The 18,825-nt window shown below is 41.7% G+C and overlaps 1 protein-coding gene across 1 annotated transcript in view; it reads right to left on the bottom strand.

The window, feature by feature from the left end:
• Araf (A-Raf proto-oncogene, serine/threonine kinase) overlaps positions 1 to 17,722 on the bottom strand; it is a 64,430-nt gene extending 46,708 nt beyond the window's left edge. Inside the window, 1 exon segment of the mRNA XM_032890500.1 lies at positions 17,636 to 17,722. Within this exon segment, the coding sequence (XP_032746391.1) occupies positions 17,636 to 17,686 (51 nt within the window). The 5' untranslated portion in view covers positions 17,687 to 17,722.
• Positions 17,723 to 18,825: the final 1,103 nt, after the last annotated feature.

Raw genomic sequence — 18,825 nt, 5'->3', positions numbered from 1 at the left:
CCTGAGTTAGAATATAAACCAAGAGCATTTCAGGCCTCCGTGTCTGTAGCACACCCTCTTGAACAAGAATAAAGTTGTTCTAAGCACTTCAGTTGGAATAATGGTCTCTTTCTTTGTGACCCTAAGCTAATTTTTTTTCTTTTTTCTTTTTTTTTTTTTTCAGAGCTGGGGACCGAACCCAGGGCCTTGCAGTTGCTAGGCAAGCGCTCTACCACTGAGCTAAATCCCCAACCCCTAAGCTAATTTTTTTAACAACTTATAACCTCCAGGGAACCTGGAGTTAACCACTTAAAACATATGTCACTAACTTCAAAACTCCGCCTTAGAAAGTCAGTGGCTTCCTTCTTAACCTTCTTAAATTTCTTTCTTTCTTCTTTTTTATTTTTTATTTTTGGCCTGGCCAAAGCATCAGAACAGGCTCAGCCAAATTCTGATCAGTAAGTTGAACTCCATTTGGATTCTCTCCAGTGCCAAGGCAAGAGCAGCATAGGCACATGCAAGCAGAATTCTAGAGTACACAAAGCACAATGTACACTGGTTAGGTTTTATGGATTATTAGTTTCCAGAGGAGCCTGCCACCCACTTCAGTCCATATAATGTAGTTTAATTATTGGCTTCAGAGGAAGTGTCTGAAGATAGGCAAGTTCCATCCATTTGGCTTATTCATCTCGTTGGTCCCACCTTCCCATGCGTGTGGGTGGCATCAATTGTGTGCTAAGAGTGGGAGTAAGCACCACTCCTGCCTCACTGGTGTGCTGCCAGCCATGAGTGATGAGAGGCTTGTCAGCTGCCATCTAGTATAGAGTGCTCAACAGCAGGTTGGAAACAAGGCATTCTTCTACAGAAAGAAGGGAGAATTTCGAGGAGGCCTGGAAAAAATGAAGCTTAGCATTGGCTCTCTCCTCTGCCGAGCCTCCCAGGATTTCCTGTTTCACTCCATTGTTACAAAAGCAGTCAGCTTCTCTGTAATTCTAACTTCAAATTTCCCAATCATTTAACTTTTACTGGAAAATGCCCTTATGCAATTTAATGGGAAAGACACATTAATGTTCAAGAATTGCTCAGGAAGGGTCCTGGATTGTTTTACAACAGGTTTCTTTAACTTCCCATTCATTTTGTCCTGGTCATTTGCCCATGAAGAAGAATAAAAAAGGACAATACAGCTCCTTGCTATAACTAATCATACCTTAGGAAGGTGTGTATCCCAGGAAAGAGGCAACGGAGAGGCTATCAGTCCCTTAGTGTGAGCTGTAACTGCAAGTTAACATTGAAGAGGCATCTCCAAGGGGGATCCCAAGTCTGATATGTGGGCAATGAGTACCAGGATCACATTTCATGTGATGTGTCCTCCCCCGAGGAAGGAATCACGGGTTAGGAATGAATGCAGTTTATCTTTTAACAGGTTCTAGAGAGTCATTCATTGCTGCAATTTCATATGGTGTTCTGGGAATATGTCCTTTCCTGTCAGCATTTGTCTGTGACCCAGACAGTTCCATCAGCATCTATATTTTTGTTATTTATGGCCCCATAGAGTATGTGTCAGACTGAGTGCTGTTGTTGAGGTGACCTTTCATTTCTGTCCCGCTGCATAGGGGCAGAAACAGCATGGAACACACTATCGGGTTTCAGCTGCGTCAAGGCCAGGAACTTTGGTCTGTCAATCCAAGACTTTAAAAATGCAGTGGCTTAATTTCCATGGCAGCAAAGCAGACAAGACACATAAGGAGTGCCAGACAGCTGTTTGGGGCACAAATAACAGACCAGGTTTTCCTAAAAGTCCTGTTGATCTTGTCAGTCGGAAAGTCCAAACATACCCACTCAAAATAAACATTTAAGTCTGTAAAGCCACTGAGACCAGACATTTCAGGGTAACAAGAACACATTAGCAAAGCTTCTTTGAAGATTTTAACAGTGGATTATGATGTGGAGACTTCTACTCATCCTTTGTTTCTCTTTTGCATGGGGCAGCAATACATGGAGGTTTGTTGTTTCAAGTTCTCAGTTCAAATTGTAATCCTCCCGTAGGCTGCACAAGGCACCAGAGCCCTCTGAGCCACTAACACTGTTGTTGTTGTTTTGTTTTGTTTCTCACCAGCTTTATCAGAATGAGCCATCTTGTATTCTACAAAGTGAAGCATGTAACATTTTACATCAATTTGTGTTGTACAGCCAGTAGCACAAGATATAAAACCTTTGAAAAGATTCTCCTCTTTGTTCCTCAAAACCTTAACATTTACAGGTTTAACATTGTAGCCGAGTGCAAGAAGGGGCTGCTATGTTGTAAGGGCAAGTGTTTCATTTTACCGTTTGGGGCTGGCTTTCTTTTCTTTTCTTTTCTTTTCTTTTCTTTTCTTTTCTTTTCTTTTCTTTTCTTTTCTTTCTTTCTTTCTTTCTTTCTTTCTTTCTTTCCCTCCCTTCCTTCCTTCCTTCCTTCCTTCCTTCCTTCCTTTTCTTTCCTTTCTTTCTTTGTTTTTTGTCTTCTTTCTTTTGTCATTTGCCTGTCTTCACCCAGGCTCTTGCTGAATTGCCCAGGCGGGCCTGGAAATCATTAAGTAATTTAGACTAGTTTGAGACTTGCAGCCCTCATACCTGACTACAAGGATATACATGATTACCATTACACCTGCTTTTTTCCCCCCTTTTTCCTTTTAGCCCTTTAAACCTCTGGTTTATCTTAAGCCTAGTAAGGAAAATTGGTTTTGCTGTTTCCCTTCCAACGGGAGAAGAGAGCAATGCAAACTTTTGTTTGTGAGACAGGGTCTCACTATGTAGCTCTGGCTGTCCTAGAACTCACTGTGTAGACCAGGCTGGACTCAAAATTCACAGAGATCAACTTGTCTCTGCCTCCCAAGTGCTGGCATTAAAGGCTTGCTCCACCATACAGCAAGCAATGCAAACCCTACAAGTTTGTTTTGTATTTGAAACATAGTCTCACCGTGCAGCTGTAGAGGGCAGAAGCTCACGGAAAAGCACTAGAAAAAACAGAAATGTTAAATATCCAGGCCTTTTTCTTCAACAGAAAAAACTGACACCTATTTTCCATCCAGAAGGCTGTGAATAGATGTGTTACTACATGATAATCTTTACTATTCTGTAAAGCCAGCCATCATAGAATCCCCAAAATACTAAGTGTTGTTTCTTAGTCAATAGGACCCATCCTCATGAAAGAGGTCCTATGCACTTTGCAAAAGAGTTTGCTGTTGTGTTTATTACAAACCCTCCCTCCCTAGGCCCAGACTCCTGGACACTATTTCTCTGTCAATAGAACCCATCTTTATGGTAAAGGTCATAGGCGCTTTGCTAAAGAGATGTCCTATTAAAAAAAAAAAAGAGAGAGAGAGAGAGAGAGATGTCCTATTATATAAGGGAGCTTCAATGAAGTCATACCTAAAGTTTTGTTGTGATAATTGTCATATGGAAATTTTCCCCAAAGTTTTATTGTGTTTAAGCATGTAAAAACATAAACCACTTGGTGTCAGATACCAGAAGTTTTGGCTTAGCATCAACTAACTAAAGTCCAGCTGAATCAAATTTCATTTCACATCACCTGGATCAGTTCCTACTATCTGTAACACTTGCAGGGGACATCCCCAGCCCAGCTCCTGCATGCAGCCTTTGCTGGCATGGAATTTTTTATGTAGACAACTCTAGTTTAAAACCCACAGAGATCTCTCTGCTCTGCCTCCAGAGCACTGTAACTAAAGGTGTGCACTGCTGACCCACCCCCTTAAAATATATCTGATTCTTCCAAAGCCCACCTTCAAAAATGCTTACACTTTCTCCAACTATTGCAATAAGAGAGTAGCTACAATCACATTTTTATTGTCTTTAGCTCACTGGAAACTCTTTTTGGGAGGGGCATTAGGGTCTTTCTCCTCTCTCACATAGAAGAGACACTGTAAAAATTTGAGCCCCCATAGGCTCGTAGAGTGGCACTATTGGGCGCTTGGCACTATTGGTATGAGCTTGTTTGAGTAGGTGTAGCCTCATTGCAGAAAATGTGTCACTGTTGGATGGGAATTTGGAGTTTCAGAAGCTTCAGCCAGGCCTAGCAGTTCACTGTCTCTTGCTGCTGCCTGTGGATCCAGATGTAGAGCTCTCAGCTACCTCTTCAGCACTCCATCTGCCTGCACACTGTCATGCTTCCCACCATGATGATAATGAACTAAAGCTCAGCACTGTGAACTAGCCCCGATTAAATGTTTTCCTTTATAAGAGTTACCATGGTCGTGATATCTTTTCACAGCAATAAAACCCTAAGATAGACTTCAACCCAAAGTTATCATTTGAGTTGTATTTCCTCACCTTTTGAGCTGGCAAGGACAAAACTGGACAAGGGATCCAGCAAGCCACTATCTGTTATTGGATTTATCATTTTCATATTCCATAGACAAGGGCTAGGTGTGATGGTGCCAGGCCTGTAGTACCAGCTACTCATGGGACTGAGGCAGAAAGAGTTTTTAACCCAAGAATTTGGGCCAACCTGGGCAAAATAATAAGACTTTTATTTAAGAAGAAAAAAATCTTTGGTAATTTTTATGTTTATAAGTGAGATTAAAAACAATTTAGAGGGCTAGAGAAATAGCTAGCTCAGCAGTTGAGGACACTTGCTACTCTCACAGAGGACCTGGGTTCAGTTTCCTGTATCCACATGGTGGTTCACAACCATATATAACTTCATTCCAACTGATGCAATGCCTTCTTCTGTCCTCTGCAGGCACCAGGTTCACATGTAGTTCACATACATGCAGGCAAATCACTCATACACATAAAATAAATGAACATTTAAGAAACAGTTTGGTTGCTGACTTATAAGTAACTGCACAGCCATTTAGTCACCAGGAACTTTTCATCTCCTGCCTCTCCTTCTTTCTTTTCCTGCCAGGTAACTCTGTTGCCATATTTCAGATGTGTGGGCAGCATTTAAAATTCATTGAGTCACTGGATTCCAAATCATCCCTCATTTAGTGAGCTGTTCACTACAAGGACTCATAGAATTCAATACATATTAGCACTTACTACTAAGGTTCCTAACAGCCAAAGAATATGAATTAGAATTGAATTACCAAAGCAAAAGGCCCTGGCAGCTAGGCTCAGTAGCTCACACCTCAAATATCAGTACTGAGGCATCAGAGACACAAGAGAAGACTTCAAGGCCAACCTGGACTATGAGTCTGGAGGAATCCATGTGCAGCCTTTCTTGTGCTGTCACCCTCACAGAGGACACAGAACTCCAGGAAGAAAGAAGATGAACAGCATAAGCTCATAGTTAACATGATTGAGGCAGTGAGCCACTCTCATTAGTTAAGAAAGGATCAGAACCACTTCAAATTAATGTTTCCAGATGCTGGCAAGGGTCAGCCTTCTGAACAGGCCATTCACAGAATATTAGTGTCAAGCCTACTCTTAATCTTCTAGGCATCCCAGATAACAATACTAATGCCATTGATATAATTACTCAGAATAGTTTAAAATTACTACTACAGGCTGGAGAGATGGCTTATCAGTTAAGAGCACTGACTGTCCTTCCAGAGGTCCTGAGTTCAATTCCCAGCAACCACATGGTGGCTCACAACCATCTGTAATGGGATCTGATGCCCTCTTCTGGTGTGTCTGAAGACAGCTACAGTGTACTTACATATATTAATTAATTAATCAATCAGTTAATTAAAAATTAAAATTGCTACTACATTCACCTCACTATCTTCCAACAATATTTTTAGAGCTATATAGTAACTACTGTATCAGAGCCATTATTACCACAGGTCTTGTTTTCAGCTGGTATTGCCTTAGCTCTCAATTCAGTGCCCTACATCAATCCAGATGTCCTGTTCTTTAACAGATCTTTCTCTTGAATGTTGAGAACAGTTTGTCCAAGTACTTTACAGCTGAAAGGTAGTTATGCTTAGTATAAATCTCTTGGTTCACATTTTCCTTCCTGATATAGCCTGTGATTCCAGTTTATTCTGTTACTGAGGGCTGCTGTCAAACTTAATGATGGTCTAATTTGTAACAATTGATGAGAATAGAACTTCTTGCTGTTCACTGTGGACAGTTATTTTTATCTTCGGGTTTATGGTATCTCAAATATTTTCTTATGTCCCATACACCCTCCAACAAACCTCTCTGTGGTGGTTTGAGTATGTTTGGCCCAGGGAGTGGCACTATTTGGAGGTATGGCCTTGTTGGAATAGATGTGGCCTTGTTGTAGGAAGTGTGTCACTGTGGGTATGGGCTTTAAGACCCTCATCTTAGCTAACTGGAAGCCAGTCTTTTCCTAGAAGCCATCAGATGAAGAAGTAGAACTCTCAGCTCCTCCTGCGCCATGCCATGGATGCTGCCATGCTCCCACTTTGATGATAATGGACTGAGCCTCTGAACCTGTAAGCCAGCCCCAATTAAATGTTGTCCTTATAAGAGTTGCTTTGGTTATAGTGTCTGTTCACAGCAGTAAAACCCTAACTAGGCACTCTCTCCCCACAACACAGACTTGAATTTATCCCACAGCTTGAAACTCTGTTCATTTTTTGTTCCTTTACCTTCTGTACTCCAGTTTGGACAGTTTCTACTACTATATTCAAATTGCCTAAGTTTTGCATCTGTAAAATGCAAATATGCTGTTAATACCATTTAACTCATTGCATTTTTTTTCTATTTGGTCTTTCAAAGTCTCTTTTGAACTTGTGGAATGGAGTTATAATGGCTACTTTAATATTCCTGATTACTAATACTATGTAGTCTATGTTGATCTCAAACCCATGTATCCTTGAACTCTGCCTCAGCTTTCTGTGTTCTGGACTACCACTCTGGCTTGGCTCCTAGCTGTGAGTAAGTGTGTGTGTGTGTGTGTGTGTGTGTGTGTGTGTGTGTGTGTGTGTGTGTGTGTTAGACCCCAGGGCCTCACTCATACCAGAAAAGCACTTTACCACTGAGCTACATCTCCAACTCTATGCCTGGTTATTTTTTTAATAATTTTTATGTGCATTGGTGTGCGTCAGATCACCTGTAACTGAAGTTACCAACAGTTATGAGCTGCCATGTGAGTGCTGGGAATTGAATCTGGGTCCTCTGAAAAAGCAGCCAATACTCTTAACCACTGAGCAGGGCAGTGATGGTGCATGCCTTTAATCCCAGCACTAGGGAGACAGAAGCAGGCAGATCTCCAAGTTTGGGGCCAGTCTGTTCTACAAAGTGAGTTCCAGGACAGCCTAGGCTCCATAGTAAGACCATGTCTAGAAACACCAAATAAAAAAATACTTCTCCTATTACCTTTGTAGTTCTCTTTTTGAGATTTATTATATTCCTTAGGCTAGCCTTGAACTCACTTTGTACAACAGGCTGACTTTAAACATGAAACCCCCCTACCACAACCTACCAAGTGCTGCCTCCTGCTTCTCTTAAGCTATCAACCACACATTGTGCTTATTTGCTTTGTGTCATTTCAAGTTTAGTCTACTCTTCTGAATGTGTTTTTCCCTTTCATTTCCAAATAATTCCTTAAACCTACCATTATTTTAGAGTTTTTCTGGTAGTTGCTAAGTTTTTCCTTCATTGTCTTGAATAAATTTCATAATGTTTTTTAGCTTGTTCCAAATAGCTGGTTAGGATTTTGATCTGTTGTGAGCTAGTGTCTCTGGCATGCATTTATTGTCTTTAACAAAGGCATCTCATCCCTTACTCTTCCATTCCTATAACTGCATGGGATAGCCCCCTGTACATTTTACTTTGCTCTTCTTTAGACTAAATTAATGTTCCTGAACTTTCTAAAGAAGATGGGGTTCACGGTAGATTTTCAAATGTCAGAGCTCCCTCTTCCGTTGTTTTTGCATAGTGCTGAGAATTATGCAACTTAATGTCTGAGTTTTCTTGGCTCTGTTCCCCCATGTTGAAATGCACATTCTTTTCTCACTGAGATAACACACCCCCCAATAGAGACCCATGTCTTAATTCCTAGATCAATTGTTCTCATGTGACAAAAAGAAGTTTTTTTCTATTGTAATTGCATGAAGCATTCTTTTTTTTTTTTTTTCAGAGCTGGGGACTGAACCCAGGGCCTTGCACTTGCTAGGCAAGCGCTCTACCACTGAGCTAAATCCCCAACCCCTGCATGAAGCATTCTAAGATGGAGATTCTATCCTGAATTATCCAGCTGGGTCCTAAATACAAATTACATGGAAAAGGCAGAACTAGGTAGCATAAACAGAACAGGAAAAATGTGGCTACAGAGACAAAGATTGTGGTTATGTGCTCACAGGCCAAGGATAGCCAGCAGCCACCAGAAGCTAGACAAACAAGTATGGGCTCCCTTGGGGCTGGAGAGAGGATTCAGTGGTTAAGAGCACTGAGTGCTCTTCCTGAGTTCAATTCCCAGCAACCACATGGTGGCTCACAACTACCTGTACAGTGTACTCGTACATATATAATAAATATATATAATAAAATAAAAGAGAATGGATTCCCCTGAGGCTCCTAGAGGGACACTGGTCCAGTCAATATTCTAATCTCTGTTGATTGGTATTGATTTTAGATTTATAAACTCTAGTTATGAAAATGTGTTTGTTTCTTTTTTTGTGTTTGTTTCTGCATGCTAGGGATTGGCTGAATGGCCTCTTGCCTGCTAGTCAAGCATTACATCCCTAACCTTAAATTTCTGAATATATTTTTAGGCAGGGTCACACAATGTAACCCTGGTTCTGGAATTTTCAATGTAGACCAGTCAGATCCATGTCTGCCTCTGTCTCCTGGTGATGAGATTAAAGGTGCACACCAATACACTCACTGGTTAAATTTCTCTTTTAAGTGACCAGTTTTTGTGGGGGAGGGGTGATTTGTTAGTTACAATAGGAAACCAACACAGTTAGATACCAGGAGAAGAGTGTTATTGGGAAGAAAACATTTAAAAAGGTAGAGGCTAGAAGAACCCCATTGAGAACCATGACTTTAAAATTCTAGATTGCCTAAAACAAACTGTAGAAACATGGATATTGAAGCCAATTTGAGAAGGAATATGGTAGAAAAAGTCAATGGATTATTTTAGATAATTCATACATCAGGAGGCAAGCTTATATAAATATGACCATTACAGGTGCTGATAAAGAGGGCTCAGAAGAAAATGAGGAATAAGTTATTAGAAAGCATAGGAGATGTTGGAGAAATGGCTCAGTGGTTGAGAGCACTTGATCTTGCAGAGGATTGGAGTTGGGTTCCCAATACCTACCTAGATTAAGTAGGTCACATCTGTTTATAACTCTGCTGTAGAGATCTTCTAGCTTCCAAAAGAACTTATGTACAATGTACACACACACACACACACACACACACACACACACACACACATGCACGCAATTAAGATAATGAACAAATCTTTAAAAGAAAGGCAGGAGATGTACTTCAGTTGGTTAAGTTCTTTCCTAAAAGGTATGAAAAGAAAGAAACTCATCTCTGTGAGTTCAATCCCCAGCACTGTACAAAATTTGGTGAAGTGGCACGCATCTGTAATCCCAGAATTTGGGAGATGGGAAAGGGGAGACCAGGAGTTCAAGGTCATCTTGGAGTAGAGAGAAAGCCTAAGCCCTAATAAACCTAATGCCTTATTTAATAAGCAAAACAAACAAAACTCAAATGAAATCAAGAGAACAAATCTCCCCCATTAACATAGCAGAGCATGTGCCCCTGTGGTATGGTGGGGCATCTTTTGAGTATATTCCCAAGAGTAGTATTGCTGGGTCTTCAGGTAGATTCATAGCAGCCTTGTTTGTGATACCCAGAAGCTGGAAACAACCTAGATGTCTCACGACAGAAGAATGAATACAGGAAATGTGATTCATTTACACAGTTGCATATTACTCAGCTATTAAGTATGAGGGCATCCTCAGTTTTGCAGGCAAATGGATGGAACTAGAAAATATCATCCTGAGTGAGGTAACTCAGACCCAAAAGGACATGCATGGTATGTACTTACTAATAAGTGGATATCAGCCAAAAAACAAAAATGTACAGAATACCCAAGAGTTCACAGAACTCAAAAAGTTTAACAAGCTGAAGGGCCCAAGTGAGGACCACCTCAGTCCCCCTTGGGAGGGAGAAGAAAACACTGACAAGGGGGGAGGGAGGGGGAACAGGGAAGGGAAAGAGAACTTGTAGTGGAGAAGAGGGGAACATGATCTGGTATTGGGTTGGGGAAAAGGACTGAATCCCCAACAGTCAGCAGAAAGAACGGAAACAGGTGACCTCGGGAGGTTGGAGGTGGGGGGACTCTCCAGAATATATCAGCGACCTGGGAGGTGAGAGATTCTCAGGACTCAAAGGGAGGGATCTTAGACATAAGGCCCTACAGTGGGGAGAGGGAACTTGTAGATCCCACCTCTAGCAGAAAGACAGGGCTTGAGGGATGGGGTTGCTATCCCGAAGTCAAAGCTCTGACCCATAATTCTTCCTGTCTGAAAGAACTGCAGGGATGGAAATGGAGAGGAGCCTGAGGAAAAGGAGGTCTGGCAATAGGCCCAAAGTGGGATCCAGCTCAAGGGGAGGCCCCAAGACCTGACACCAATACTGAGGCTATGGAGCACTCACAAAAAGGACCTACCATGACTGCCCTCCAAAAGACCCAACAAGCAGCTAAAAGAGTCAGAGGCAGATATGTGCACCCAACCACTGAACAGAAGCGGCTAACCCCTCTATTGAATTAGGAAAAAGCTGGAGGAAGCTGAGGAGGGCCACCCTGTAGGAGGACCAGCAGTCTCAATTAACCTAGACTCCCTGAGATCTCTCCGACACTGGACCACCAACCAGGCAGCACACACCAGCTGATATGAGGCCCCCGACACATATACAGCAGCGGACTCCTGAGTCTGGGTTCAGCCAGAGAAGATGCACCCAACCCTCAAGAGACTGGAGGCCCCAGGGAGTTTAGAGGACTAGTGGGGTTTGGGATAGAGACATCTTCGTAGAGACAGGGGTTGTGGAGGGGTATGGGATGGCAAATAGTCAGAAGGTGGACCAGGAGGTGTGTTAAGAAAAGATTAATAAAATTAAAAAAAAAACTCTCCCAATAATCTCCCCCACCCCCCGTAACTGGTCTTACCTACTTTGTGAGTTCTTCTTTTTCCCACTGTGGTTTCACCCCCTATCACTAGATAGGAGGGAAAGATAAACATAGGGTGGGGAAAAAGAGACAGAGATCCCTAAACCCAATGTCTCTCCTTTTGTTTCTTCTTTGAGCACAACTACTAACAAACTGCAACCAATCCCTGAACAAGCACCTACCGCCAACCATGCCTATTGAGGCTCTAGAATTTATATACCCTCTGAAAAGTTCCCAGAATTCCAAATGTCATAGGATTGTAGCAACTACCTCCCTCTAGCAAAACCATACCCCTGGTAAAGCATGAGGCAAATCATAGTCACCTGCTGTGGTCAGTCTGAAGTGGCCACATATCCCTACACCTGAGATTAAAATGAAAACATATTCTTATAATATTTTTGTGTTTTTTAAAAGAAACAAAACTTTCAGCATTATCACTATACCACCCCCCAAAGAAATCCAAGACCCAAAGTATCCAACAGCCAGGTATGGTGAAGCACGTCTGTAATTCCAGCATAACAGAAACTAAACTAGGATTGTGGTGAGTTCAAAGCCAGTCTAGTATATATACTAGACAGTCTCAGGCTAAGTATGTACCTCAGAGGATAGAGTGCTTCCCTTGTATTGTTGGGAACAAGCAAAAGAAACGTATTCTAAGTACTACCATTTCATTTTCAGATTCCATTTAATTGTAGGGAAAAACTAAATTCAAGGTCTCAGGTCCTAGGGGAACTGGGGACTTCCCTATAGCTGAACAGTTTCTTTTGAAAACAGTTGTCTGAGTCCAGACATCTCAGGGACGATTTGTAAGGAGACAATGTCCAAGTCCAGCCATCTCAAAGACAACTTCTCTTTCTTGCTGGCAGGGTCAAACAAGTCCATGCTCCCAGGTCTAGGAACAAACACCTATCCCACTTCTCCAAATGTTTTCTTAATTGTCTGTTAACCAGTAAAGAATATAGAAATTGTTGTTATCCCAACAGGGTTGCCTTATCTGGCCTCTGTGGGAGAGGATGTACCTAATTTGGCAGAGCCTTGATGCATCAGGGTGGAGGGATATCCATGGGTGGCATCCTCTCTGAGGTGGGAGAAGGTCTTAGTGAGGGGAAATGGGGAGCAGCACTTGGGATGTTAGTTAATTAATTACAAAACAAAAAGAGAAATTGTTTTTATCTAAACCAAGGTGCATACATTGTAAAAAATATCTAACAAATTGCCTATTATGCCAGAATTAACAACATGCAGCTGACTCGCTCATTTGTCTTATCACTCTGAGCTCTGGACCTAATAATGTCTAGCAGAATGAATGAAGGACCTTGAAGTTAGGTGCTCTGAATATGGCCCAGTCTCCAATGGTACTCCTTTGCTTAACCCATAATGTCAAAATACAGTTGGATAACATAGCAGTTTCCTACCAGCTCTCCCCTTGCTTTGTGTTCCAAATCTTTAAAACTGTTGTACAAATCTCAATTCTGGGATACAGTTCAATTCTGAAACTGGTCACCTCCCTGAGCACTCAGAAAATAAAGTTTTTTCAGCTTCCACAAGAAACAAGCATTATGGGGTTGGGGATTTAGCTCAGTGGTAGAGCGGCTTGCCTAGGAAGCCAAGGCCCTGTGTTCGGGTCCCCAGCTCCAGAAAAAAAAAAAAAAAAAAAACAAAAAAAAAAAAAAGAAAAGAAACAAGCATTATGTGCAAGGCTAGGGCTTCATTTCCAGCATCTGCCTAGGTCCGCAAATCAGCCCACTGGCAAAATTTCACAACTGCCTCTAACTTTAACTACAGGGGACCTGACCTTGTGGGCATCTACACATATATAGCAAACACACAGACACAGGCACTCACATACATTAAAAGTAAATAAATCTTTTAAAACTGTCTATCAATTCTGGTTACTTCTTTGTGTAGTATTATTTTTTAGTTTCCTAAATGTTCAATCATATCAACTATAGATTATGGGATTACATTCTCTTATCTGATAATAGACAAATGTTTTAATATTTATTTTATTTATGTGAGTATTTTTGTTTGTAAGGATGTATGTGCACCATGTATTCCTGGTGCCCACAGATCAGAAGATGGGGTCAGATGCCTTGGAGCTAGATTTATTGATGACTGTGTATTCTGGCCACAATGTGTGTTCTGATAACTGAACTTGGATCCTCTGAAAGTGTTCTTAACTACTGAGCCAACTCTCCCACTCCATAGTTTATTTTTATTTTCTATTCTTTCAAACAGGGTCTCTCTACATAGGGTCTGTTCTGGAACTCCCCTTTATAGACCACACTGTCGTCAAACTCAGAGGTCTGACTGCCTCTGCCACGCTTATTTCTTTTCTTCCTGCATTAGTTCCATGGCATCTTAGAAATCCACAGGCATCTCAAAACTGAACAGAAAAGGTTTTAGGAAAGGAAGGAAGAAAACCAGGTGTGATGGTGCACACCTTTAATTTCAGCAATGGGGAGGCAGAGGAAGGTAGATGTCTATGAGTTTGAGGCCAGCCTGATCTCCACAGTGAATTTCAGGCCACCCAGAGCTACATACTGAGACTCTGGTTCAAAAAAGTAGGTAAGATGGAGGTGTGCAGAGATAAACCAAATATGTAGGAAGAAACTATATAAACAAGTAAAATGAATGGTGAATTCTGACAAGAAATTATCCTTCTGAAATACATTCAATTTCAAAGTAGTTTGTTCTTGCAAATTTGTTGTTGTTATTTTTCGAGACAGGGTTTCTTTGCATAATAGTCTTAGCTGTCCTGGAAATCCCTTTATAGAACAAGCTGGTCTTAAATTCACAGAGATCTGTCTTCACAGAGATCTGTCTGCTTCTGCCTCTCAACTTCTGGAACTAAAAGCAAGTTCCACCAGTAAATTTATTTTCTGTACATTCTCAGAAGTTTCAAGCCATTCTGTCACATTTCAAAATGAATGTTCCTCCAAACCACAACAAAATAAAATTACTATGGGCTGAGAGATAGCTCAGAGGTTAAGAGCACAGACTATTCTTCCAGAGGTCCTGAGTTCAATTCCCAGCAACCACATGGTGGCTCACAACCATCTGTAATGAGACCTGATGCCCTCTTTTGGTGTGTCTGAAGACAGCTACAGTGTACTCATATAATAAGTATATCCTTAAAAAAACTATTATGATTCTAATCAGTATTGTATAATGGCTTTTCTTTCCAGTCAAAGTCTCTTCCCACTTAAGTGTGGATTGTTTTTATTTGCTACAGCAAAAACAGCTTGATCTTATTCAAATGGCTCTGCACAGTGTTCAAATTCATCCCAACTATAGGTTGAGTGTCCTGCATGTTGGAGACTGCTAAAGTCCAGAAGCTTCGGTGTTTCCTTGGTGTTAGGATCTATCTCAATGGTTTCCCAATCCAGGAGTGAGACCTCAGGGACTTAATTATCTCTCCTCCTACAACTTGATAGAGCTTCCTCTCAGGAATCTGCTTTAGATGTGTAACATAGCCTACTAGCTTGATGGGAACTTTTCTGACTGGGGATAATGGGTTGTCATTCCATATTCCCTTCTTAGTGTATAGAAGTCCTTAACCAAGCACGTATAGTAGTAGTACTTCTAGATGATGACTATGGTCACCTTCACCATTTTGTTGAGAATAAAGCCTATGTTGCCATGTTGGTGAGTTCTAGTAAAAGAAGCAAGACTATTTTTCTAATACTACCTTGCATCTCTGCTTGCATAGTGTATCTGTCTCATTTGCAACTTAATCTTTGGACCAGATGTTTTCTGCTCAATTTCTCAAGTAGGTATGTCGGTCATTAAGTGACTACGTATGGGAGACTGACAGTACAAAATTAATGTACCTTAAATCTCCCTTACAACATAAGGAAATAAATCATAAGTATTTCTTTCCTATACTTATGATGCCAAACATAGGGTAAGATAGTTTCAAGGCCTACAGGTGTTTGGCATACCAATCAACAAATTTCACTATGTTTCTTCCACAGCTCTGAAACTCAAGCAATGCCTGTAAGTCTCCAGCTAGTAATTCTTTTCTCTGTCTCTCTTGTTTCTCCCTTGCCTAGGGATAAAAAGGAGGTTGAAACCTATGCTGAGTTAAGGTGGTTGTGGGGGATTTTGAGACAAGTTCTCGCCATGTTGTAGCCCTGTCGATTTGGTCCTCTTACCTCTGTGGTCCATACAATTAATATTACAACTTTAAAGTATGGAAAGCAGAAGTTAACTGGTACAAGGAAAACATAACTTAGCAACAGTGAAAAATATTTATCTGGAGCCAGACAAGCCTTTAATCTCAGCACTCAGGAGACAGAGACAGATGGCTATCTGAGTCAGAGGCTAGCCTCATCTACAGAGCAAGTTCCAGGACAACCAAGGCTACACAGAGAAACCTTGTCATAATAGAAACTGAAAAGAAGACTATTTATCTGTAACTCAGAGTTAATAAGTAAACATAAATAAATGTTATGGTGCTAGAGTTAGAATTTAGTATTTTATATGCGAGGCCACTGAGTTACACGTCTAGCCTTCAGCTTTTTGACATGGAGTCTTGCTGTGTTGTCCAGAGTGGCCTGCATCTGTAAACCTGTTTGCCCCCAAAGCCAGCAAGATAAGGTCAAGTTAAACAGCCCAGCTAACACGTGTACATAGTGTTGAACCCAAAAACTGAAGACAGTCTTTTCAAACAAAAGATGAAAGAGTTTTGAAAACTGGCCCTGAACTTGACACTTCAGAGGAGTGTCATCAAACTTCATATTCATTATAATTTAGACAAACTTTCAGACCACAAATCAAGTTAGAAATAACTCACATAGTATCAACTTTACTTTTTTCTCCCTGAAACAATGTCTTGCTCTATTTTTTCAGGTTTGCCTGAAACTTGTGATCATCCTGCCTCAGCATCTGGAAGCACTGGGACTACATGTGTGCACCCCTATGCTGGGAACAGAATTAATGTTTTATTTGTTTTGGAAATGAAACATTATGTTAGAAACAGTAACATTTCTGGTACTCTCTCTCATCCTTTCTTTGGGACTTTAATTCTGAGAACAGAGACTCCATAAACTGAAGTAGGCCAAATCATGAATAACTGTCATGGGTAGTATTTTCACCCCAGCAACCAAAGACCAGTGAACACATCTGCATTTAACTGCCTTTTTTTTTCCTTCTAGAATAAAACCCTGTTTGTCCCTACCTTGCAGAAGCACTAATTCCCTTGCCCTCCGAGTCTTGGAAACGTTTTGCATTAGGCTGCTAAATAATTCAAGGTCAAAAAGGGTGGGCAGGTTACAAATTAACACTTGAAAGCAAACTCTTGGGGGAAAAACAAAACCAGCTTAAAGTAATACATCTTTTAAAGTAGATCTTTCAAAAGGTTAGCCTTACTGTTTAGGAACAGTGAACGAAACCCAAAGGCCTGTAACTGGAATTTAAGGTGAGCTATGGTAGCCTCACTACAGCTGTTACCCACACCCCATGGCTTCCTCCACAGATCCTTGGTCCCCAATATAGAATCACCTTCAATAGTGAAACACCCACTGCCAGGGACTTGAGCATTCCGACCTAAGTCTGAAACTATGAAACTCTTTTTCCCTGCTCCCCCTGGACCCCCGCTCCCCGCAACTACACAAATTCAGTGATTGCCCAGATGTTAATCCTATCTGGCATTAAAACCCTCCTTCCTATTCGTGGACCAGTCGATGTCAGAGCTCTTGACGGTGGTGCCGCCAGTTGAGCTCTTGGGGCTGAGGCTTGAGCAGGGGACGCAGTGGCTTGGGTTGCATCTGGTAGAACCCGAGCTGCTCGCGGGGGTGGGGATGGGGATGGGGTGGGGTATGGTGGGGATGTCTAGGGCCTCTGCTTCCTGAGGCTTGAGTCAAGCTCCTAGCCCGCCTGCTCTATGAGGTGACTGACACCCAGAGGCTGAGGCAGGGAGACACAGATCCCACGTTGTCTGCCATCTCCGCCCCCCGCCCCGAGAAACCCTATTAAGGGAGATGGGGTAACCCGGAGCACAAATGCTCGTCTTTCCAAGATGGCGATTCTGGTAAAGATTCTCCCAAGGAGCCATTCACCTTCTAGCCTGACGAAAATCAAATGAACAATCCGGAAAGCCTGCCTCACTCGCACATACAGTGTAATGTGCACTGTTACACATTATGAGCGACAGCTAACATGTTGCACTGGAGCATGCCCAGTGAGTCCAGGGATGCAAAGACCCTCCCTCCAAGCAATGCAGGAACCTGAGTTTAACAGATTTAGGTCTAGTTAAGCACTGAGATAAGATCTTTACTTGTCCCTGAGAGGCTTTGCCAGAGCCTGACCAAAACAGATGCGGATGCACACAGCTAACCATCTGACTAAGCGCGGGGACCCCAAGGGAGGAGTTAGGGAAAAGACTAAAAGAGCTGAAGGGATTAGCAACCCCTTAGGAAGAACAACGATATCAACCAACCAGACACACACACACACCCACAGCTCCCAGGGACTAAACCACCAACCAAAGAATAAAGAATGCACATGAAGGGACCCAAGGCTCCAGCTGCATAGATAGCAAAGGATTACCTTATCTGGCATCAATGGGAGGGGAGCCCCTTGGTCCTGTGGAGACGCCATGACCAGCGTAGGTGAATGCTAGCGGTGAGGGGCAGGTGGGAGGGGTGGATGGTGGAAGAACCCTCAGAAGGGGGGGGGTGGGAGGGAGGGACAGAGGGTTTAACTGGGAAGGGGATAGCATTTGAAATGTAAATAAATAAAATAGCCAATAAAATAAAATTTAAAAAAACCTTTTCTTGAGGGTGTTGGGATGTGGATTTCAAGTTTCTGACCTACGTGGTGGAAAAGGTAACAGAGTTTACAAATTGGGGGTTGGTGGGTTAGGGATGCAGACATTTAGTGTCTAGGGAATAAGGACCCCTGGTCTTTGGGGGTGTTGTATCTGTGAACATAGCATGAAAACCCCTGAGTCGAGTTGTTGTGCAAGATTTAGTCCAGGGGCTTGGGTCCATTTTGGTATGTTTTGAGGGAAACTGCTGCGAGTCTATGGAATCAGATCTGCACCATGTAGGGCCAATAAAATGGATCCTTACTTGAGATACTGTTGTTGTTAAGTTGGTTTTTGTTTTGTTTTTGCTTTTTAAAAAAAAAAAATCTTGGTCCTGCCTTGTTATAAATTTCTGCCTGTGATTATATCTGCCTTTTATTTGATTTTTATTAATATTTTTAAGAAAATACTAAGACCTTGAACATGCTAATTATGTTCTCTTAGCAGTTTTGGTTTTAATTATATTTTTTTTTCCTGGCCGGTTTTTTTTTTTTTAGATTTTTTTTTTTCTTTTTAGGAGCTGGGGACCTAACTCAAGGCCTTGAGCTTGCTAGGCAAGCACCACTGAGCTAAATCCCAACCCTTTTTTTTTTTTTTTTTTTTGAGACAGTCTGACAGTTTTTTTTTGGCCCAGATGGTTTTGGAACTTTTGGTATAGTCCAATCCAAACCTATATTTGGGATCCTCCTGTCTCAACTTCTCAAATGCTGGTATTACAGGCACGTGCCCCACACCTGGCTTATGTTGCAAACTGTTATTGTTTGTGATGTGTAGGCAAAAGTATGCATGCAGGCCACAGTACAAGTGTGAAAACAATTTTGGGACTTGGTTCCATCCCTCTATTTTAGGTTCTGGTGATCAAACTCAGGTGGTTAGGTTTGCCCAGCAATTTTATCTTTTGAACCATCTCACCAGATCTACAAGTTTTGAC

This window comes from Rattus rattus, chromosome X (assembly GCF_011064425.1).
Source record: "Rattus rattus isolate New Zealand chromosome X, Rrattus_CSIRO_v1, whole genome shotgun sequence".
NCBI lineage: Eukaryota > Metazoa > Chordata > Mammalia > Rodentia > Muridae > Rattus > Rattus rattus.
This window is presented reverse-complemented; position numbering and strand designations above follow the sequence as displayed.